Source organism: Saccopteryx bilineata, chromosome 10 (genome assembly GCF_036850765.1).
Source record: "Saccopteryx bilineata isolate mSacBil1 chromosome 10, mSacBil1_pri_phased_curated, whole genome shotgun sequence".
NCBI classification, from domain to species: domain Eukaryota; kingdom Metazoa; phylum Chordata; class Mammalia; order Chiroptera; family Emballonuridae; genus Saccopteryx; species Saccopteryx bilineata.
Genome location: NC_089499.1, coordinates 4,781,377 through 4,803,228, shown reverse-complemented (window position 1 = coordinate 4,803,228; position 21,852 = coordinate 4,781,377). Strand labels below are relative to the sequence as shown.

Genomic DNA, 21,852 nt, shown 5'->3' with positions numbered 1-21,852 from the left:
ATGGCTTTGAGATGAAGGCGACGGGCAAGGATGGAGGATGCAGTTTCCATGACAACAGGGCTGTCCACAGCCAGGCAACTTCAGAGCTGGCCTCTCTGGAGGAGGCAGATGCGCAGAGCATCCGCAGAGCTGCCTCCTGCCTGCCAATGAGGGGGCTGGCAGAGCAGGTGGCATGGGTGGCTGCCTGGTGTTGCCCACCCTGGTACTGCACACCCTGATGCCCAGCTGAGAGAGGAGGGTGGAAAGAGCATTACTGCCTCTGATCTTCCCCGTCACTGCCAGAGGGAAGCTAGGAAGACTCAAGTATTGGCAAGAGTTGAAGTAGGGCTTCATTGTCCCTGGAATATCTGGGTGAGCACAGGCTTTGGTTCCTGGGATCCTCCCCAGAAGCCAGCTATCTACAGCCCTTAAAAGATGGGCCACCAGGTAACCCATGGCCACTACGGCTCTTCCCTGTGGACCCTTTGAATGCCCAGCGCATGGGGATGTTGGTAAAGGCTGTGTCCTGATTGAGTTTAGGGGCCCTTGTCCCTTTTCTTGCCTCTGGCTACCAAGGAAGGACCTGGACCTTCTTCAGGAAACCATCCTGACCTTGGTGTGACATGGCCCATCTCATTGAGAGGGGTCCAGGTCTGGCAGATGCACATCCCCAAGTGCTGATATTAGAAGAGTCTCAACACATGGTTGCTCCTGCTTCTGGACGTGTTCACCAGCCTCTCCCTGAGAACCAGGGCTGGGTGTGTGGGGGCAGGTGGAGAAGCAGAGGCAGCTGTCGGTGTGTTATGGGAGGAGCTTGGGGCATGGATTCCTGAGATAGCCCGAAAAGCACCCAGGTGGGTAGAAAAGACTAGACTCAACACTGTTCAAAAGAGTGACTTTCCTTCACTGACCCTGGAGGTGTCAGGGTTAGGGTGTCTCACTCTGCATTTGAGCACAGGGAGCCTTAAGATACAAGGTCTTGCCTGGGTCACCTATGGAGTCAGAGGCTGAGTTGCAGCGAGACCTTGGGCCAGGCCATCCACCTAGATGCACCCTGCCTCCAGCTGGCTGCGGACGGCCCTCCTGGAGAAATTTCTGGGGCTTAGTCCTCCTTCCCTCTCTCCCCCTGAGGCTCATTTTTGCCCCTCTTCGCTTTAATTAGAGGGTCTCCTCAGCATGGGTTTGGCCAAGCAGGCAGACACGTGGAGCTCTGGAGTGGCTTCTCCCCACCAGCCACTAAGTCTCTCATTACTGCTAAGTGGAAGGTTCATTTCAGCTCGTGGTGAGAGCCGGCGGGTGCTATAAATAACCACGTTGTGAAGGTTGGCTTGTGCGCAGTGACAGGGCAGGGACCTCACAGTCATCTTAGTGGGTAATTGCGCTCCATTGCAGGAAAGGGGGGCGGGCTCAGGAGCGAGATGCGCTTGACTGCTGTTCTGATTGTTCCTGCCTGCCTCAGGGCAACTCTGGCCTCTGTCTGTGTCCCCTTCCATCCACACTGGGGGACAGGGAGCCTTGGGTTCTGGGACTGAGGGGAGTGGAGTGCCTGTCTCAGAATTTGGGACCCTGTGAGCTGATACTTGAACCCACTAGGGGGTTGGAGTAATGTCCAGTGTTAGATCTGTTTGTCCAGCCAGCCCCTCCAGCCTAGGGTCTGGCTCCTCCTCCTTGGCTGAAACTGGTTCCAGGTTCCAAAAAAGCTGGGAACCAACCGCATCTTATAGTCTCAGAGGTTGGCATAGACCTGCACTTGCAGGAGAATGGGAGTAAGAGTGGTTTAGCTGGCCTGGAGCCCTTGTCAGGATTTGTCAATAACATGTCTGGAAGGGCAGGGGCTGGAGGCCTAAGGGTCAGGGCACTAGCCTCTCCTGTCATCTGTGGGTCAGTCAGATTTTCTGGGTGGAGAGGAGGTCAGAGTCGGGGGGCCTGGGATGGAAAGTGTGGCAAGTCAGACCTTGACTTGGGCGCCTAGGGCCATAGTTCATGGGGCCCCTGTCCTCGGGTTGTCCGAGGGGTTAAGCTTTCTAGCTGTGTGAGACCAGTGCTTTCTTTGGGTCCCAGACACGCACATAGAATGAACAGTACCAGGCTCCTGGGTCCTTTACACTTGTCCTAGGGTGTTGTCCCAAGGGCTCCTGGGCCCTCAGACCATGGCCTCCTGGAGTGTAGGGCCCTGCCCTTAGGGTGGTCTCTGTGTTCCTCCCTCAGCAGGGCTTTGGAACTTGAGGGAGATTGGGCAAGAAGGCAGAGCCAGCCCCCTAGGAGAGAATAAACAGTAGCCAGTTTGGGGGGCCACTCAGGCCCACATAGGGCTCATTCTACCTTTTGCTCATCTCTGTTAAGGAGCGGAAGCTGTGTGCCCACCCTCGGTTGGAGATCTACCAGCAAGACCAGATCTATTTCATGTGCCCGCTGGCACGGCAGGGAGACTTCTATGTGCCTGAAGTGAAGGAGACAGAGCGGAAAAGCCGGGGGCCTGTGGAGGCCAGTGACACCCAGATGGACGGCACAGGTACAAAGGGCAGGGGAGTGAGATGGGCCCCCCTGGAGCCCTCTCTCTGGGCATATGGGGTGTGGTTGAGGAGCCTCCTCCCTGTTTGGGCTGCACTGTGGGTGTCCAGGCTAAGCTTGGCCGAGGTGGTAGAAGAACTGCCCACCCAGGACCCACAGGCAGAATTGCCCGTTCCCAGACACATGGGGCCATGTAGGTATGGTGGATTCATACATGTTACCCCTGGCAACACAGATACAAAGATTCTGCCCGGATTCCCATCAGATGCCACAGGAGTACCCTTGGAAACACAGATCACAGACAGCTGGATACTCATGGGAGGGGGCTGAGGCTGCTCAGGAAAGGCGTCACTTGGGTGGGGCTCATCAGGAAATAAGATTGGCACTGGATCTGGAAGGTAAGAAGGGGAACAATGTGTTTTCCTGTCCCCCAGTATGAGGCCCTGCCCAGAGCAGCCACTTTCTCCCTGCCAAAGAGCCACCACAGAGCGTGCAGAGGGGGCAGGCAATCAGAGCCCAGCCCCTCCCACCAGAGCCAGCCTTCATACACCAGATCCAGGCCGGAGGATACTTGCCTGCCCTCAGCACACACCCCCACCATGACTTTTTTTTTTATTCAGTGAGAGGGGTGGAGGCGGAGCAAAAGACTCCGCATGCGCCCCAACCGACCAGGATCCACCCGGCAAGCCCACTAGGGGTTGATGCTCTGCCCAACTAGGGCATTGCTCAGTTGCTCAGCAACCAAGCTATTCTTAGCACCTGAGGTGGAGGCCATGGAGCCATCCTCAGCACCCAGGGCCAACTTACTCCAATCAAGCCATGGCTGCGGGGGGAGGGGGGAGAAAAGCGAGAGAAGGGTGGGGGGGAAAGCAGATGGGCACTTCTCCTGTGTGCCCTGACTGGGAATTGAACCCAGGACATCCACATGCCAGGCTGACACTACCACTGAGCCAACTGGCCAGAGCCTCCATGACTTCTTATGACTGTCAGCTGTCCCCAGGGGTGAGGAGGCCTGCTGGTAACACCCCCAGTGTTCCCAGGAGTCCCCTCTTAGGCTGTGCTTATGGAGCCTTATGTGAGTCTTGGAGGTCCAGGACCTGTGGGAGTGGTACAGGTTGGGAGGAGAGTGGCTGTCCCTCTTCACCTCCTTCTTTAGGAGACTCCCTCTGTCCGTCCATTCTTCAACAGCCAAGGTCATCCTAGAGAGCCATGTGTTGTCAGGGGTGGTGAGTAGGAGAGGCAGTCACCACTCCCTAGGGGTTGTGTCTAACACAGTTAGCTTCATCTGCTGCTTAATTACCTCCATGGGGCACCGCTCCCACCCTCCTGTAGTGCCTGGCAGATACACTTCAGTGTCCTTACTAAAGGCACAGGATGTGGCCCAAGGTCAGCAGGCCCAGGCAGTCCCCAGAGTAGGAAGGGGGCGTGCTTGACCTTCCGTCCTGCCTCTGCTGCCTCTCCCCCTCCTTGGCCCACCCACCCAGCCTTCCTCCCAAACGCCGCCAGCCAGGGCTGTGGAAGGACTGCTTGGCGCCTGCTACAGCTGGCTACGGCCGAGCTTCCATGCCCCTGCTCTTGGGCCTGTCCTCCCATGAGGCTGCCCGCCCCCTCCCTGGTGTGGAGGCTGAGAGGTTTGCCCACCTCTGACAGGGTCTGCCCTGACGCCGGGGCAGACTCTGGGTGTCTGCCTGCCTTGTGCATGCCACTTGCATGCAGTGCATGGTGGGCACCTGGCCGCCCAAGGCTTGTCCTGCCCCTGCCCGCCTCCCTGCTGGGGCCCCTCTTGGGCTGGGAGGTGAAAGGGGGTGATTAGCTGCCTTGTGCCTGTTATTATATTGATGTATTATTTAGCTCCAGAGAGGCGATGAATATTTGATCTTGCACAGCTGTGGGCAGTGGAGGAGGTAGGGACTGGACTGAAGGTGGCTGCTTCATTCCCTGCCCCACCAGCCCTGGGGAATCAGGTGGGGTATTGCTTCCCTGCCTTCTGAACCTTTGCCAGAAATGTCCACATGTCTCCAGGGCCTGTCCTCATCTCAGCATGCTGGGCCAGGCCTGAAGGGGCGGCCTGGGGCTCCTTCCTCCCAGGAGCCGGGAGAGGGAGGTTTCCATACTTGGGTCCCAAGAGAGCCAGTGGATGGGAAGAACATGCCAGTTTAATGGGGCCACGGAGGGACGGTCTCCCTCTTCTCTCCTTCAGACCTGCAGCCCCTGTGGCACTGATAATCATTTAAGCAGAAGGAAGGGCTGGAGTCCTGACCCAAGGTCAGAGGGAACCACTCCTAAATCAGGGTGGGCTCACTCTTAAATACCTGCACCCTGGGAGCCTTGATGAGGGCCCCAGAAAGGGAAAGGTCCTGGTTCATCAGCTGATACTTCCAGGGCTCACTGCATCTCTGCCAGTAGGGCCCAGAGGGCATCTCAGGACTAAGGTTGGAGGTTTGTAGACCCACATTCTCCCACCCCACCCTAGACCCCAGCTAAGGCTCAGGAAAGTTCCAGGCCAAGTCCAAATGCTGAGCAGTCCCTAGCCACACCTGGCTTGGGGCTCCATCACTGTGGAGACGGGATCTGGGAAGCTGGCCCACCCCTCACCTTCTGTGGTGTTTGACAGCAGCCCTCACACAGGAAAGGAGGCGTGCCCCCTCCTCCCAGTCTGGAGTCCCGCACACAGCGGGCCTGAGCTCCTCGACCCTCCTTGCCACCCTCATCTGCTGAATTGAGGGGTTGCTCCTGAACAGGGCAGATGCCGGGCTGCCTGCCTGGAGCACAAGGGGGTGTGGGAGGAGCAGCTGGGGGGATCTGGACCCTCAGCCAGCTCAGCATTGTCCCAGGCTCTCCGGCTGCCAGCAGAGTGCTCTCATGGTCCCTTTTGCTTTGTGGCTCAAGAACCACCCGTGGTTGGGGGTAGGTAAGGGCTCCTCTGGGGTGACCCAGACAGGGAGAGAAAGCCCTTAAAGTGCTCCCTCTCAGCACCCTCCCCTGTGCGGCCGGGAGAGGGCTTCTCAGGACTCTCCATCCCACTCCACCCAGTCTCCTTCTCAAACCGGGCTCACTGTGGGCTGGGGCCAGCTGACTCCCTGCATAGGCTGCTCCTTGAGGAGCCCTACATGGTGGGGGAGGGCGGCAACACTTAGTAGCTGGCCTTGGACAAACCTCTCGCCCAGCCTGAAATGGGGAGTGGAGGAGGGGCACCCCTTGGGTCCCTTTGTTCCACCCTCAGCTTTTTACCCCAGGGCCCACTGGTCCTTAATGGACGGTGGGGGGGGGGGGCAGTACGCTTTGTGGGAATGCAAGGAGCTGAGGCTAATTCGGGGTAGGGAGTGGGGTGCATAGTAGGCTGCCCCCCCCCACTCCCTGAGCTCTGGCAGGGCAGCCGCAGCCAGTCAGGGCGGAGAGCAGAGGGCAGAGGGCAGCTGGAACGAGCCCCCTGAGCCAGGGGGGTTTATTATTCATGAGCGCACTGGAGGCTGAGTTGTGGGGCTGGTGTTAGAGCTCTTTCCTCTTCCTGGAGGAGGCAGGAGGGGCTGGGGGTCCTGGCTGATCTGCTCCCTCTTCCCGGCCCAGGAGCTGACACGATGAGTGACACGAGTTCTGTAAGCCTGGAGGTGGGTCCTGGCAGTCGGGAGACTTCAGCTGCCACCCTGTCCCCCGGGGTGAGGAGCCGTGGCTGTGGCTGGGACGACAGTGATACCCGCAGTGAGCACAGCTACAGCGAGTCTGGCGCCAGCAGCTCTTCCTTTGAGGAACTGGACCTGGAGGGCGAGGGGCCCCCGGGGGAGCCAAGGCTGAGTCGTGAGGCTGAGCCCCTGGGGACTCCCAAGTGGCTGCGGGAGCTCAGTGCCCCTGAGAAGGGCGAGGAGTAACCCGTGGCCCATGTCATCTCATGGCGCAGTCACTAAGGAACTGATCGGACTCTTTGGCCCTCCACCTTCCAGGCCCAGGCTGGGGCAGGGCTCCCAGGGGACCCAACTTGGACCACCCCAGCCTCTAGCTAAGCCCCCTCCTTACTGCCCTTGTGGCTCCTATGGCCAAAGGAGCCGGGATTGTTTTCTCTCCCAGCCTCTGTTACATCCTTTTTCAAATTCATGTTGGAGCTTCCAAGACCCAGAATAAAGCAAGATTTTCTTCTTTCACTGGATTTAGTCTGTGCTTTTGTTTGTTCACCTTGGGGGTAGGCTAGGAGTGGGCAGGAGCACCCCAGCCACAAAGCAGAAGGAAGGGGGCCCAGTACCTCTGGGGTGGGGAGCCCTCCGTTCCCTGCTCTGTGGCCCAGATGACAACTGCCCCTCCATCGCAGCCAGCCAGAGGCTGCCCCAGGCTGCTGAAGGGCAGGGCAGAGGGTGTGGGATCCCAGCTCAGGGTGCCCTCTGGGGCTCATGAGTGGGGAGCTCACAGCCTGCCTTGGCCTCCAAGAGATGCGTTTGTGTCTGTGACTCCAGTGTGCCTATGCTCGTGATGATGTCTGCCCAGCAGGTAAGGATGTCCCTGCTCTGCCTGCCAAGGTCTGTGTACCTGTGTGTGTGCCTGTGGGTGGGTTTGCTGGTGGCAGTTTGTCCCGGCTGCGGCTGTGTTGGTGTAGATGGCTGTGTGGCTGTGTGCACGTGTTGTGTTCTGTGTGTAACTGGTTGTGTTACAGGGGTGTGAGGCAGGCTGTCTGTGTATGGCTATGTAGCCGTATAGCTGTGTGTGTGTGGCTGTGTGTTCATGTGTAAAGTTGTCTTTTTGTGTGTATCTGTATGTAAAGCTATCATTCTGTGCAGCAGTTTGTCCATGAACATGGCTGTGTGTGTGTCCACAGAGGGAGTGAGCCCCTGAGCCAGGGGTGGCTGTATTATTCATTCATGAGCATGCTGTATGGTCGTGTATTTGTGACTGTCCACATTAAGCTATGTGTCATGGCCGTGTCTACGTGTACAGCTGAGTGTGTCTGTGTGTTTGCGTGTACTGCTGAGTGACTGCTCAGGCACACTGTACGCGAGGCCGGGCGTGGAGCCATGTATCCGTGTGCTGCGGTGCCGTGGAGCTGTGCAGTCCACTCGCTGCGGGCCGTGATGGGCCTCCGGCTGGCGCCATGTTTGAAGCCCTGCATTGTTTGTGAGGCTGCCTTGGTGAGTGAGCTGAGATTGCTGTGCGAGGGCTCCTCTGACCTCAGCACGCTGCTGCTGTCAACAGCTGGGCTCCGGGGCCTGGCCTGTCGCTCACCTGCCCCAGGGAGCAGTCACTGAGCCAGCCCGAGAGGGGCTGGAGGACAGCCTGTCTATCTCCAGCCTGTCTGACGGCTCTGAACCCTCGTCTGGCTGCCACTTCTCCCGTTAGACACAGTTTGTTTGTTTGGGTTTGGTGTGTTTGTTTTACAGCTGTACTCCTTCCAGAGCAGTAGGGCAGCGGGTCTCCGTGTCCAAGGGAAAAGCCTGTATGTGCTGACAGCCCCCGTCCCCCCAGCGGCCACCCACACACATAGGTGTGTGTGCTGGAGGGGCCTGGGCTTGGCTTGTGCTTGTTAGCATGTGTCTGAGCTAGCCGTGCCTCTGCTGACACCTGTGGAAGAAAGGGCAGCGCCAAGGGAACATGGAGGGACCCCATGCTTCTTGGCGCTCGTTTGTGTGTGCCCACTGGGGCAGTAGCACCGGCCCCTCCCCGAGCCCTTCAGCACAGCCTGGCATGGCACCTTGCCCGCCACCCCTCCTGGTGCCGCCCTTCCCCGTTCTGCTCAGGAGGGAGGAAGAGGCCAGAGCATCTTGGAGCTGTCCTCCCTCTGCTTGGCTCCAGCTCCTGCTCCCTCCTATGCAGCAGCCAGTTTCAGGAGCCTCTTCCCTGGTCCTCTCCTTCCCAAATCCCCCTGCCAGCCCAGAATGTCCCTCAGGGGTGACCCTAGTCCCTGGCCCTGCAGCACCTCCTCTCCATGTGCACATGAGGGTGAGGATTAGTTTGTCTGTAGGGGGCTCAGGGCTGGGGGGCTGGGTGTGTGTGTGGGAAGGTAGCAGCTTTAAAGGTCATCTGCAGGAAGGAAGAGGAGGCCCCATCCTCCTCGGACCGCCCCCCTCATCCCTTCCTCTGGGTGACTCAGGCCCCAGCTCTCACATGGGGCGGGAGACACATGCCCCTGCCCAGGCTTGGCATGTGAACTAAGCTGCAGCCCTTGAGTAGGGGGAGTAAATGGGAGGACAGGGACAGACTTGTCTAAGGCTCCTCCCCCATCTCCTGCGTGCCCTCTTACCTATCCCCCAATGGCACCTTGCCACCCTAGGGCCAGCCCCTCTGCTCGCACAGTTGGGAACCCATAGCACTGTGCCCACCTCCTGAGGCTCAGTGACCTTCCCAATCCCGTGCCCTGTGCCTGCTGCTCTCTGGGACGAAGTGTGACCATGACCCTAGGTGGAGGGGCCGGGAAGCCCCGGCTCCAGCGCATAGCGGGAATGCCCAAGGGTTCAGCACCACGCGGCGGACAGCTCCAGGCCAGCGGCCCCGCTAGGAGCGGGAGTCCGAGGCGCTGGGCGGGGAGCAGTGGAGGAGTCTGGAGGGAGGCGGAGGGTCCGCCGGAGAGCTCGGGAGTGAGGAGGGACAGAGGAGGGGCTGGGGGCGGGGCGGGAGGCGATTGAAAGCCGCGGGGCGGGCAGAGAGCGCAGAGCCGCTGAGCCGGCGAGCGAGCGAGTGGGAGCTGGAACCCCGCGCCCCGGCTCCTCTCCGCTTCTCTCGGCGCCTGAGCCAGGCGCTCCAGGTAGGGTGAGCCCGCGGGGCTGTGGCCGCAGCGGACCTTGTCGATTCTGACCCCGTGTTTCGGAATCCTGTGGGCCCTCCCTCGAGTTCTGGGGCGCCTGGTCTGGGACGGGCCGGGGCATCCAGACAGCGCTCGCCGGGAGCTCTGGGAAGCGGGAAGGCAGCCTCGGGCGTCCCGCCTTTCTTCCCCGGGAAACGCACGCTCTGCACGGTGCTCCTGCGTTCCTTCTGCCCCTCCGTCCTTTGGTCCGTCTTTCTGTCTGTGCCTCTGTCTTTGTCTCAGCCTCTCGGGCTGGATGGCTCCCTGCCTGGATTTTGTGTCCCAGGCCCCTGGGGCTGCCCACTTCCAGGATTGTCTCCTCTCCGAGTTCTGTCCCTTCGGCTAGAGCTTTGGTCCCTGCCAGCCCTTTGGGGGGCTCTTGGTCTGGATGGCTTTGGGCCTCCGCCCCCATCTGGGTCCCTGTTCCCATCCGTGTTGGTCTTCATGCTCACATCTCCTGTTTGCCTGGTTGAGCTGCTGCTTTCAGGGGTGCCCACAGGATCCTAGTCCCTTACCCTGGCACCAGCGGGAGATTAACCCTGGGGAGCTGAGGGGGCATAGTGCAGAGCCTCAGCCTCTGTGGCCAGGACATGGGGTCCTTGAACTAGTTGCTGCCCGGCTCCAGGCTCAGTTCCCCACTCCCAGCCTCCCAAGCCTGCGTGACTGTGATCTGGTGTGGGGTGGGTAACCATGGGGGCAGCTGGGCGTGTGGTTGGGGGCAGAGCGGGAGAGGGAGGGAAGGGTCCCCGAGGGCCAGGCCAGGGCAAGGAGGACCCTAACACTGAGGATGGGGAGGAGATGGGCGATGGTGACTTTTTCTGCCTGGTTCTGAGCCGGAGAAAAAATGAAGGCAAAGTCTCAAACAGCATTCTACAGAGAGCTAAAGTATTCAAACATATCACCTTGAGCACTGGTTTGAGATTTTTTTGGTTTTTGTTTTTTGAGATTTTTGATCAAACGCACTGAACCTACCCTGGGCACAAACATATTCATAACTACATTCCTTGTTGACCTGAGACCTGTGGCCATTTCAGCGTCCCTCCCTGGGGCCGGTCTCCCTACCTTGCTCCCTAACCCCAGGGTATCTATTTCCTCCTCAGTCATGGGGCCCTGGGGATTGCTTCTTAAGAACCAGAGGCTTGGACTCTTGGGTGCTCACCTGGGCTCTGGCCTCCCTTAGGAGTTGGAGACTAACTACCCTTTAGAAACTCTTTCTTCCCTCTTCCCTGTTGGGCACTTGGCCAGCAAAGGTCCTTGTTAGGAAATCCAAGGCTCAGGGTGGGCATTAGACCTGAAATTTGTAATTCTGGTTTCTGCTGCAAAATTGTTAACCCAGGGGCCCCGGGAGGTTGGTGCAGGGTCTTGGACACTCTTTGACTCACAGGGAGATTGCTGCTCTCTATGGTCGCCGGTCTACTGTCTGACTCCCACCTTCTTTGCTGAGTTTGGGATGGGTACAGGGCCCATCTCCAAACCCATAGCTGGGCAGGGCTGAGAGACAAACCAAGGGGTGTCCCAGAAGCTCCTCAGACTAATTAGTGACATCACTTCTCGCCGGCTCCTGCGTGCCTGGGAAAGGGGTTTGGGAGAGGCAGAGTCAGAAGGGATAGCCGCTCTCAGATTCTACTTTTTCCTACTTGTCTGTCTCTCTACAGGAGCTGGGCCCCTTCTCATCTCTCTTCCTGTCTGTCCTTTCCTGCTCCCTCTTTCTTCCTCTCTTTGCCTTTGCTGCTTCTACCCTCATCTCCTGGAAGCTCAGCTCTGTTGGACCCACCCACCCCCTTTGGGGCCATGGGGTCACTGCTTGGTCTTCTGGCACTGCTGCTGTGGAGCGCTGTGGCTGAGGGCCCAGCTAAGAAGGTGCTGACCCTGGAGGGGGACCTGGTGCTGGGTGGGCTGTTCCCGGTCCACCAGAAGGGCGGCCCAGCAGAGGAGTGCGGTGCCGTCAATGAGCACCGCGGCATCCAGCGCCTGGAGGCCATGCTTTTTGCTCTGGACCGCATCAACCGCGATCCGCGCCTGCTGCCAGGGGTGCGCCTGGGTGCGCACATCCTGGACACCTGCTCCAAGGACACGTACGCCCTGGAGCAGGCACTTGACTTCGTGCGCGCCTCGCTTAGCCGAGGCGCCGACGGCTCGCGCCACATCTGCCCCGACGGCTCCTACGCCACCCACGACGATGCTCCTACAGCCATCACTGGTGTCATCGGCGGCTCCTACAGTGATGTCTCTATCCAGGTATGTGGGGCTGCTCAAATTGGGGCTGGAGAGAGAAGCCAGAGGTGGGGGCCCAGACTCCCACTGGGCGGGGGCTCTGGGGTGCCATGCACTGGAGGAGGAGCTAGGAGCTGCCTTTGTTTTTTGCAGAGGACTGAGAAAGTGTCCCCATCACATATTGGGGGTCTGTTTTTAGAGACTGTGCAGGGAAAACATCCCACTCCCAACACACACACACACACACACACACACACACACACACACACACTCACACACACACTGTTAAACAGCCCCGAGAAGCTTACTAGCCAGGCCTCTCAAGTCAGAACTCCAGGTTTGAATCCTGGCTCCCCTAACTACTGTGTGACTCTGGGCGTTACTTCTCTCTTCGATGCCTCAGTTTCCTCCTTATAAAACAGGACTTCTAACACTTGCCCATCTTAGGGTTGTGGTGGAAATTTAATGAGATAATACATGTAAAGTATGTATCGGGGGCCTGGCAGGTCATAAGAGCAAAAGCACTGTTGGCCGCTGTTATTATTAACCCATTCCTTCGGTGAGAAAACTGAGACTTGGAGAGAGAGGCAAGCTATATAAGTCAAGACCCGCACCAAGTAGAGACGTGAACCTAGAGCCCTCAGCCAAGGGCCTCCGGGGCTGTCAGATCCCTCTCTGTGGATTGGAAAGGGGTGGAAGCCAGAAGCAGCCAGGGGAGAAAAACGGGTGGAGGACCCAGGAGGAAGAGACGCAGAATGTGTGTGCAGGTGGGGGAGGGTCCCCTAGGGTCTTCAGGGGGGCTGTGGGGTTTGAAGGGTGGGGACATGAGGACATGTCCCACAAGAGCCAGCAGAGGGCACGGGCTCACTCCATGTCCCTGGGCACACCTGACTGCTTGAACCCGGGTGGCATCCTCCCCTTCCCCGACTGGGTCCCATCTCATGGCTGGACCCTTACCTGCCCGGTGCCCAGCTGGAGGATGACGCCAGGACTGGGATCAGCATTGTGGGTTGCAAGGAGGATCTTGTCTGGGGCCTTAGCTTTCTTTAGGAGTCTGGCTGGGCTCCTGGATTAGAGGCAGGGCCGGAATTCCTGACCCAAAACACTTCTTCAGGGGAAATAAAGCAGGAGTGTGAATCATGGGGGCCGCCTGTGGCCTGGGGTGAGGGAAGCCTGCTGCTCCTCTCCCTACTGGGGGCGTGAACGGCCGCCCCTGCTCCTAGGACCCAGCCGCTAGTGGTGGCCAACGGAAGCTTGGGTAGGTGCTGGCACGGCCCTGGCTGGGGGCAGGGTGAATGAGCAGCCTCCCACCTGCTGGTGTCTGCAGGAGCCCCTGGGGTGCTTTTCCAGCACCCCGTCTCCCTAGGTCTCTTCAGGGCCTATGCGTTCATCTCCAGGAGTCTAGGGGCCTCCCTCCCACCCCTCCTCAGCAGCGGTCTGCTTCTTCCTCGTCTGGGCCAAAACTAGGCCTCGCCCTTCCTCCGTAGGCTTGCACCCGCCTGTGAATGATTCCTCCTCGTGCCTGCCCCCTCTCTCTTCCCCAAACCCTGCCATCCTCCGTGGGTCCGGCACTGTGGCTTCACAAGCATCAGCGTTTTTACCTGCTCAGCAGCCTGGTGAGGCAGGAATGAGGAACTGAAGGCCAGGGAAGATTGCTAACTGGCTCGGGGGCCCAGAGGTGGAGAGTGTGGGAGGAGAGGGCGTTGATGCTGTCAGAGGAAGACCTGTGTCCTGACTGTAAGGACAGGTCCTCGCTCCCTCCTGTGGAAACTGAGCCTCGCCTGCTCTCACCTATCCTCCTCCCTCCAGCTCCTTACTGGACCCTACTCTTGGGGGTCAGGTCCAAGCCCCCCAGGGGGAGGAGAAGGGCTGCCGGGCCCGCAGTGGTGAGCAGGAAGCCTGGTGTATTTCAGGCTCTGACATCGATGCAGACCGATCTCGGGCTCTCAGGGCTATGGGGCCTCTTAGATCTGGGTCTTCCTTCCTGGGGGACTCTTTTCCTTCTGTCTCCAGCTTCACCTGGGTGACCCGTGATGGCTGGGGGGCCCTGGAGTGCGTGGTGACCGGCAGCCAGGGGGCTGCTGAGGGCGCCACCACCATCGAGCTGGCCTCCTACCCCATCAGGACTGACTCTGGGGAAGCGTTAGCTGCTTCACAAAGGTCGAGGGCTTGAGAGCCCAGAGCATCCCAGACGCCATCTGGCGCCTCCCCTTTCCCTCTGCAGCCTAGCGCCAGCCCCTCTCTACCTGTGACATGGGCTTTCCCTTGGCTCCCAACTTTGTTAACTGCCATGCTTCTGAAGGGGGACAGAAGAGGCGCTCAGGTGTGGCTCAGGACCCTGGTGCCTCCGCCCTGGGGCTTCTCTCTCTCAGTCCTCGGGAAGGGGTAGAAAGCTCCCTGTTCCCAGGGAAAAGACACATCACGACAGGAGCTAGGGCCTGACCAGGCAGTGGCGCAGTGGATAGAGCACTGGACTGGGAGGCAGAGGACCCAGGTTCAAAACCCCAAGGTCGCCAGCTTGAGCAAGGGGTCACTCAGTCTGCTGTAGCCCCCTGGTCAAGGCACATATGCAAAAGCAATCAATGAACAACTAAGGTGATGCAACGAAGAGTTGATGCTTCTCATCTCTCTCCTTTCCTGTCTCTCTGTCTCTCTCTGTCTCTGTCACACACACACACACACACACACACACACACACACACACAGGAGCTAGGCCTTGGGGAGAAGGAGACCTCAAGGCTGACCACATGGACACTCTGTCCCAAGGTCAGAGAGCTGTGGGGGACACATCGGTCTCTGACCTTTGCCCCCTCTGCCCCTCCCCCAGGTGGCCAACCTCTTGCGGCTATTTCAGATCCCTCAGATCAGCTACGCCTCCACCAGCGCCAAGCTGAGTGACAAGTCCCGCTATGACTACTTCGCCCGCACGGTGCCCCCCGACTTCTTCCAAGCCAAGGCCATGGCTGAGATCCTCCGCTTCTTCAACTGGACCTACGTGTCCACTGTGGCATCTGAGGGCGACTATGGTGAGACAGGCATCGAAGCCTTTGAGATAGAGGCCCGTGCCCGCAACATCTGCGTGGCCACCTCGGAGAAGGTGGGCCGCGCCATGAACCGCGCGGCCTTCGAGGGCGTGGTGCGCGCCCTGCTGCAGAAGCCCAGCGCCCGCGTGGCCGTCCTGTTCACCCGGTCCGAGGACGCCCGCGAGCTCCTTGCCGCCAGCCAGCGCCTCAACGCCAGCTTCACCTGGGTGGCCAGCGATGGCTGGGGAGCCCTGGAGAGCGTGGTGGCCGGCAGTGAGGGGGCCGCGGAGGGCGCCATCACCATCGAGCTGGCCTCCTACCCCATCAGCGACTTCGCCTCCTACTTCCGGGGCCTGGACCCCTGGAACAACAGCCGGAACCCCTGGTTCCGCGAGTTCTGGGAGCAGAGGTTCCGCTGCAGCTTCCGGCAGCGAGACTGTGCCGCCCACTCGCTGCGGGCCGCGCCCTTCGAGCAGGAGTCCAAGATCATGTTCGTGGTCAACGCGGTGTACGCCATGGCCCACGCTCTGCACGACATGCACCGGGCCCTCTGCCCCAACACCACCCGCCTCTGTGACGCCATGCGGCCCGTCAACGGGCGTCGCCTCTACAAGGACTTCGTGCTCAATGTCAATTTCGACGGTAATGTTGCTGGCCGGTGTCCACTGGGTGGCTGGTGGCGGAGGGTGAGAGGGAGCGGGCCCCCCCTTGGGTTCTATTCCTTGGCTGTGAAAATAGCCTACTACACCAAGTGAGGGCCCCACCGGGGACGGTGTCACAGCCGGGACAGGGATGCTGAGGCAGAGAGGACCTGAGCCGGAGCCAGGACTAAGGTCCCACTTTCTCAGACCCTTCCAGAGAGGAGGCGTCTGGCCCGGTCCTGCACTTTGGACGTCTCTGGTTCCTGCTTGGGCGTGTGTCCTGCTCTCTCCTGCCTCTTTAGCTGGCAGGGGGGGCATAGAGGCCAGGCGACCCCAAACCCGTTCTGGGGCAACAGAACCCACCAGTGAGAGTCAGAATAAGGGAAGGCTTGAGTGTAAGCATCAGGATGACACTTGATTTTCCGGGACAATTTTTATTCCTGATCTTGACGTTTCCACTCAAGGCGGCCACAGCCTCTTCAAACCAAAACGTTATTTTGATACAAGTTTCAGTTTTAAGAAAAGAGAAATGCTTCCGCTTTGTCCCTGTGCTTCAGGAAGACTCCCTGTGGGGACAGGAGGAGAGGGCACCGAGCCGACAGAACTCGGAGCGCTGGGCCGGGGTCAAGACGGGTGGTCATTCCATTGGGACGGCGTTCAGAGTTACGGAAGGCTTGGGCTCAGGCCAGGAGGGCGCCGGGGCAGGACTGCCTGCAGCCCGCTGGGCTGGGTGGGGCTGATGTTGGTTTTCAGGACTTGCAGGCCGGGTGGCGAGAGCAGGGGTCGCAGGGGACCACCTGCCTGTGACTGCAGCCTGCACCGTTTACCCTCCGCTGCTAGCTTAGGCCCTGACTTCTCACCAGGATGCAGGACGATGGGGTTGGTGCCCCCGGAGTGTGGCTGGGAGACTTGAGTTTCATAGTGGCTGGGAGGCGGAGAGTAGGAGTGATTTGTGAGCTGTCTGCAGAGCACTTTCTGACTACCGACCGTTGGGTTGGGATTCAGCTCTCACCGGGACCAGTGTTAAGACTGGTGGGGGCTAGAGCGGGTTGTCACTGATAGGATTTAGCGGCACCAGGATCAGACTGGAGGCTGAGTTTGACTTTGGGGGGAAGGTCTCTGTGTCGAGTTTGGAGAGTGGGGTGTGTGGTGTGTGTTGTGATCAAGTTGGGGCCTGGGTTGGAAGACATTGGACATTAAGTCTAGGGCTGGATTGGGGGTAGTTATGGTTGGAGGCCAATGTGAGCTCTAAGGTGGGGGTTCTATTGGGGGTTTAGGATTAGGGTTTGTTGTAGCCTCTCATTTAGCAAAATGGTGCGGGGGGGGGTGTTAGACCGGCTTTAGTGTGGGGGTAAGGGTCAGCGGGATGAGGAACGGCCTCAGCCCTGAAGTTTAGGGGGAAGGTTGAGGTCACATCAGGATGACCCACCCTCCCGACCCACTCTTCCTCCCTTCCTCCACCCCAGCCCCCTTCCGCCCCGCCGACGCCCACAGCGAGGTCCGCTTCGACCGCTTCGGCGACGGCATCGGGCGCTACAATATCTTCACCTACCTGCGGGCGGGCGGCGGGCACTACCGCTACCAGAAGGTGGGCTACTGGGCGGAAGGCCTGAGCCTGGACACCAGCCTCATCCCGTGGGCCGCGCCCTCCGCCGGCCCCCTGCCCGCCTCCCGCTGCAGCGAGCCCTGCCTGCGGAACGAGGTGAAGAGCGTGCAGCCGGGCGAGGTCTGCTGCTGGCTCTGCATCCCCTGCCAGCCCTACGAGTACCGGCTGGACGAGTCCACCTGCGCTGACTGCGGCCTCGGCTACTGGCCCAACGCCAGCCTGACCGGCTGCTTCGAGCTGCCCCAGGAGTACATCCGCTGGGGCGACGCCTGGGCCGTGGGGCCCGTCACCATCGCCTGCCTGGGCGCCCTGGCCACCCTCTTCGTGCTGGGCGTCTTCGTGTGGCACAACACCACGCCGGTGGTCAAGGCCTCGGGCCGGGAGCTCTGCTACATCCTGCTGGGCGGCGTCTTCCTCTGCTACTGCATGACCTTCGTCTTCATCGCCAAGCCCTCCACGGCCGTGTGCACCTTGCGGCGCCTCGGCCTGGGCACCGCCTTCTCCGTCTGCTACTCGGCCCTGCTCACCAAGACCAACCGCATCGCCCGCATCTTTGGGGGGGCCCGGGAGGGGGCCCAGCGGCCTCGCTTCATCAGCCCCGCCTCGCAGGTGGCCATCTGCCTGGCGCTGATCTCGGGCCAGCTGCTCATCGTGGTCGCCTGGCTGCTGGTGGAGGCGCCAGGCACAGGCAAGGAGACGGCGCCGGAACGGCGGGAGGTGGTGACGTTGCGCTGCAACCACCGGGACGCCAGCATGCTGGGCTCGCTGACCTACAACGTGCTCCTCATCGCGCTCTGCACGCTCTACGCCTTCAAGACCCGCAAGTGCCCCGAGAACTTCAACGAGGCCAAGTTCATCGGCTTCACCATGTACACCACCTGCATCATCTGGCTGGCCTTCCTGCCCATCTTCTACGTCACCTCCAGCGACTACCGGGTGAGCTGCCCGCTGCAGAGGCTGGGGCGAGATGCCGGCCCCTCTGTTTCCCGGCACCTTGTGTAAACTGCCGATAACTCGGAGGCTCCGACAGGTGACGCGCTCACCCCGTGGCGGGCGGCCCAGCTTGGACTGGGCCCCGAGGAAGGCAGGAAGGCTGAGCGGGGCCCAGGGATGTGGCTTGGGGGGCGGAGCAGTCACGGGGAGCTGAGAACAGACATCAGAACCTGGATGTCACCCCCTAGTCCGGAAGTCTTAAGGGGACGAGGGTGCAAAGTGTGTCCTGTGAGCAGAGGCTCTGCCCTGCTCTGCTGAGGACTGGCTACAGAGGGGGACCAGGGCTGTGTTCTGGGAGCGCCGGGGCTTGTGGGTCACCGGGGGCTCGACCGTAGAGCCATCGCGGGGAATGCTGCCAACTGGTTAGGGTGACAAAGGCCCCAGCGAGGAGAGGGATGTGTGTTTGGTAGTAGTGGGGGGCTGGGGGGGGGAGAGAATCAGGAAGAGCTTCTTGGAAGAGGAGTCTGACCTGGGCTCAGCGGAACAGGCAGTCTGATAGGAGAAGGCGGGGAGGCTGATGGAGCAGAGGGCGTGCCTGGCTCCCGCGCTGAGGACAGAGGCCCAGGTGGGGGGCAGGGAGGCAGAGTGGAAATGGCGGCTGGGCTGAGGACGGCAGGGACAGGGAGCCGTGCCACTGCAGAAGGTGCCCGCTCTGGTGCCCCTGGGAGCCGTGCAGTGTGGCCTGGCGCCCCCTGGAGCTGAGCACTGCTGGGGCTGAGATGAAACCTGGGGAGGCAGGGGAGGTGACGTAAAGAGGAGGCAGAGGTCGGGGTACAGGGTGGAGGAAGATGACAGCAGGTCAGCGCTGGACCCTGCCCAGTTGGTGGCTTCCGAGCAAAGTTCCAGCTGGCATTGAGCATCCCCAGGGGTCTCCCCAGCGTCAAGGAGCAGCGGCTGCTTTAGATGGGGTGGTCAGGGAAGGCCTCTTGGCAGAGGTGACAGGTGAGCTGGGCTCGGAGTGGTGAAAGGATCATCTTGGTGAATCCTCACGACTGGAGTAAACTCCGTGGCTCTCCCCATTTTACAGACGAAGACACGGAGACTCAGGGAGGTTCAGTCCCTTGCCTGAGGTCACTCAGCTTGGGAGTGTAGAGCAGGGTCTGAGCTGACAACCTTAACAATTAAAGGAGCAGGAAAATCAAGGCAAGAGCCCCTGCAAGGCCCCTCCCCCCAGGACAGAGGTATGGTGGGCAGTGCTGGGGGCCAGGGTCGGCTGGGCTTGCCTGCTCTTGCACCTGCTGGCCACCTGCCTGGGTGGTGGTGGCCAGGGCTGGGGAGGGAACCGCTCTGACTCAGCCTGCACTTGCATATGATTTGCATTTGCATGCCAATCACAGGTGGGTGAGGACTCACCTGGGACCCACACATGCATCTGTGTACACAGACACACACATACCTGCGCACATATGCATGCAGACGCACACACACATGCATTCCTATGCTCACACACCTCTGCACACGTCGGCACAGCTGGCACACACCCACACCTTCCTACCTGCACCTGCATTCTAGACTTGCGCCCACACACCTACATGCACACATCCAACGGATGTATACGCGCTCACACACCTGCCCTCTACACACTCCCACGAGTACAGGCTCCCCTGCATGGTCCCCAGTCTCCACAGGAAGCTGGTCCCCTGGGGCTGAGGCTGGGACTGTGCCCACCCCGCCTAGAAACCCTTCGGGGCTTGGCGAACCATCCCAGGTCCAGTGTTGGATGCTCCCGGCTCCCCCCCACGCTCCTGACCCCGTGGCCTTGGCGGGGACAGGACGGGCATGCCGGGGCCGGCCCGGGCCTCTGGGACAGACTCACCCTGGGCCTCTCCCGCCGCAGGTGCAGACCACCACCATGTGCGTGTCGGTCAGCCTCAGCGGCTCCGTGGTGCTCGGCTGTCTGTTCGCGCCCAAGCTGCACATCATCCTCTTCCAGCCGCAGAAGAACGTGGTCAGCCACCGCGCGCCCACCAGCCGCTTCGGAAGCACCGCAGCCAGGGCCGGCCCCAGCCTCGGCCAAGGTCAGTGTCCACCCCGCGCACTCTCCTCCGCCCATGCCCCTCTCCTCCTGCTCCTCAGCCTGGGGGCCTGCTGCCTGAGCTGCTGAGACTCCTTGGCTGGGACAGGAGGGGTGGAGGGCGGAGGGTGGGGAGGGGTGGAGGGTGGAGGGTGGGGAGGCCCTCCCTCCATCCCCTGCTGTCCACCCTCTACGGGCGACTTCGGGATCAGCCCCCAATCTTCAGCTTCTTCTCCCTAGGGTCTGGCTCCCACCCTGTCCCTACCGTTTGCAATGGTCGTGAGGTGGTGGACTCAACAACGTCATCGCTTTGAGGACCCCGCACCCCTGCCTCGGCATGGCTGCTCCCTGGGACCCCGGAGCAGACACGTGTCCAGAGCCCAGGGGAAGCCGGCTGGAACGCTGCAATAATGCCAAGCCCACACCCGCCCCCGAGCTCCCTGCCCACCTGCTCCCTCCGGCCCTCCAGAGTCTGGCTGCGGGCCCTCGGCCAGGAGCCTCTGCAGCAACCGCCGCCCGCCCTTGCCGCGTGCCCCTCCCTGCCAGGCCCAGGACTCGGAAGGGAGCAAGCCAGGGTCCACTCGGCCTTGGAACAGGGTGGCTGAGGACTGCTGGCCCCGACCCCCAGTGAGCAAAGGTGCTTCCAGTCCTGCCCCTCCTTCCTTCTAGGGTCTTTTACATTTTTTATATGTTATTCTGGTGTGGGGAGGGGGGTTGTCATGGGAGCTATCTCTCCCCCTGCACAGTAGTTTGTCCTGTGGTTTATTTTGTATTATCTGTAAATAAAGTGTCTTTATTTAAAAAAAAAATCATACTCTGCCCATGACCCAAGGAGGCCCCTCACACCAGCCGTAACTCCTAACCTTCACGTTGCCAGTGTTTGTTGACTGCCTGCTCCGTGCCCTGTGTTAGGACCAGTGGCCACCAGATCCAGGCTCAGCCCTGCCTGGTGGGTAGACAGAAATGAATAAACCATCCTCTCTTAAAAGGAACCACTGCAGGCCCTACTGGTTTGCTTAGTGCATAGAGTGTAGGCCCGGGCAGTTGTCCCGGGTTTGATCCCTGGTCCGGGCACACATGAGAAGCAACCATCTGCTCCCCTCCCTCTCCCCCCTCTCTTCCTCTTCCCCTTTCACAGTCAGTGGCTCAATTGGTTCAAGCGTTGGCCCCAGGCACTGAATATAGCTCGGTTGATTCAAGCATTGGCCCCAGACAGGGGTTGCTGGGTGAATCCTGGTTGGGACACATGCAGAGAGTCTATTTTCCCTCCTCTCACTTAAAAAACAGACAAACAGGCCCTGGCCGATTGGCTCAGTGGTAGAGCTTCGGCCTGGTGTGCAGAAGTCCCAGGTTCGATTCCTGGCCAGGGCACACAGGAGAGGCGCCCATCTGCTTCTCGAACCCCTCCCCCTCTCCTCCCTCACTGTCTCTCTCTTCCCCTCCTGCAGCAAGGCTCCATTGGAGCAAAGATGGCCCGGGCGCTGGGGATGGCTCCTCGGCCTCTGCCCCAGGCGCTAGAGTGGCTCTGGTCGCAACAGAGCGACGCCCCGGAGGGGCAGAGCATCGCCCCCTGGTGGGCGTGCCGGGTGGATCCCGGTCGGGCGCATGCGGGAGTCTGTCTGACTGTCTCTCCCCGTTTCCAGCTTCAGAAAAATACAAAAACAAACAAACAAAAAAACAACAACACACAAACAAAACCCAAGGCACTACTGGGGTGAAGGCCGCGGGTTTGAATGGACATGAGCTCACCAGGCGTTCCTGTGGAGGAGCGGGACGGTGTGGGTGTGGGGCAGGAGGGACAGCTGACTGTACTCAGAGGAGCCACTGGTCAGCACAGAGCCAGGCTGAGCTTTTATTTATTTATTTACTTACTTATTTGAAAGTGAGAGAGACAAACAGAAAGGTAGATGAGATCAGAAGAAGCTAAGAACTGTGTGAGCTCACACGTAGGTGGGGTATAAAACTGAGACCCACGGGCATAGATAGATAAGTGAGGTGGTTACCAGGGGGAGGGGGGTGGGGGAGGGAGTGGAGGAAAGGGAGGAAAGAGGGACAAAGATACGGTGATGACGGAAAATGATTTGACTTGGGGTGACGGGTACGCAGCATAA

At 60.2% G+C, this 21,852-nt stretch overlaps 2 protein-coding genes across 5 annotated transcripts in view; both read left to right on the top strand.

Moving 5' to 3' along the window:
• TEX264 (testis expressed 264, ER-phagy receptor) overlaps window positions 1–6,626 on the top strand; it is a 32,072-nt gene extending 25,446 nt beyond the window's left edge. For all 3 annotated transcript variants that reach the window (XM_066246016.1, XM_066246015.1, XM_066246017.1), the window contains 2 exons: window positions 2,323–2,491; window positions 6,058–6,626. In XM_066246016.1, coding sequence (XP_066102113.1) covers window positions 2,323–2,491; window positions 6,058–6,356 — 468 coding nt within the window. In that variant the 3' untranslated portion in view covers window positions 6,357–6,626. The remainder of the gene's footprint in view (window positions 1–2,322; window positions 2,492–6,057) is intronic.
• Window positions 6,627–9,130: 2,504 nt separating this feature from the next.
• Window positions 9,131–20,522, top strand: GRM2 (glutamate metabotropic receptor 2). Of its 2 annotated transcripts, none has more exons than XM_066244726.1 (6): window positions 9,131–9,211; window positions 10,906–11,488; window positions 14,292–15,129; window positions 16,595–17,670; window positions 19,565–19,745; window positions 19,982–20,522. In XM_066244726.1, the coding sequence occupies exons 2-6, from the start codon at window positions 11,042–11,044 to the stop codon at window positions 20,053–20,055; spliced, it is 2,616 nt and encodes an 871-aa protein (XP_066100823.1). In that variant the 5' UTR covers window positions 9,131–9,211; window positions 10,906–11,041; the 3' UTR covers window positions 20,056–20,522. The 2 variants fall into 2 exon arrangements, with proteins under 2 accessions (XP_066100823.1, XP_066100824.1); XM_066244727.1 differs by having other exon boundaries at window positions 9,158–9,211; window positions 11,005–11,488.
• The last annotated feature ends 1,330 nt before the right edge of the window (window positions 20,523–21,852 follow it).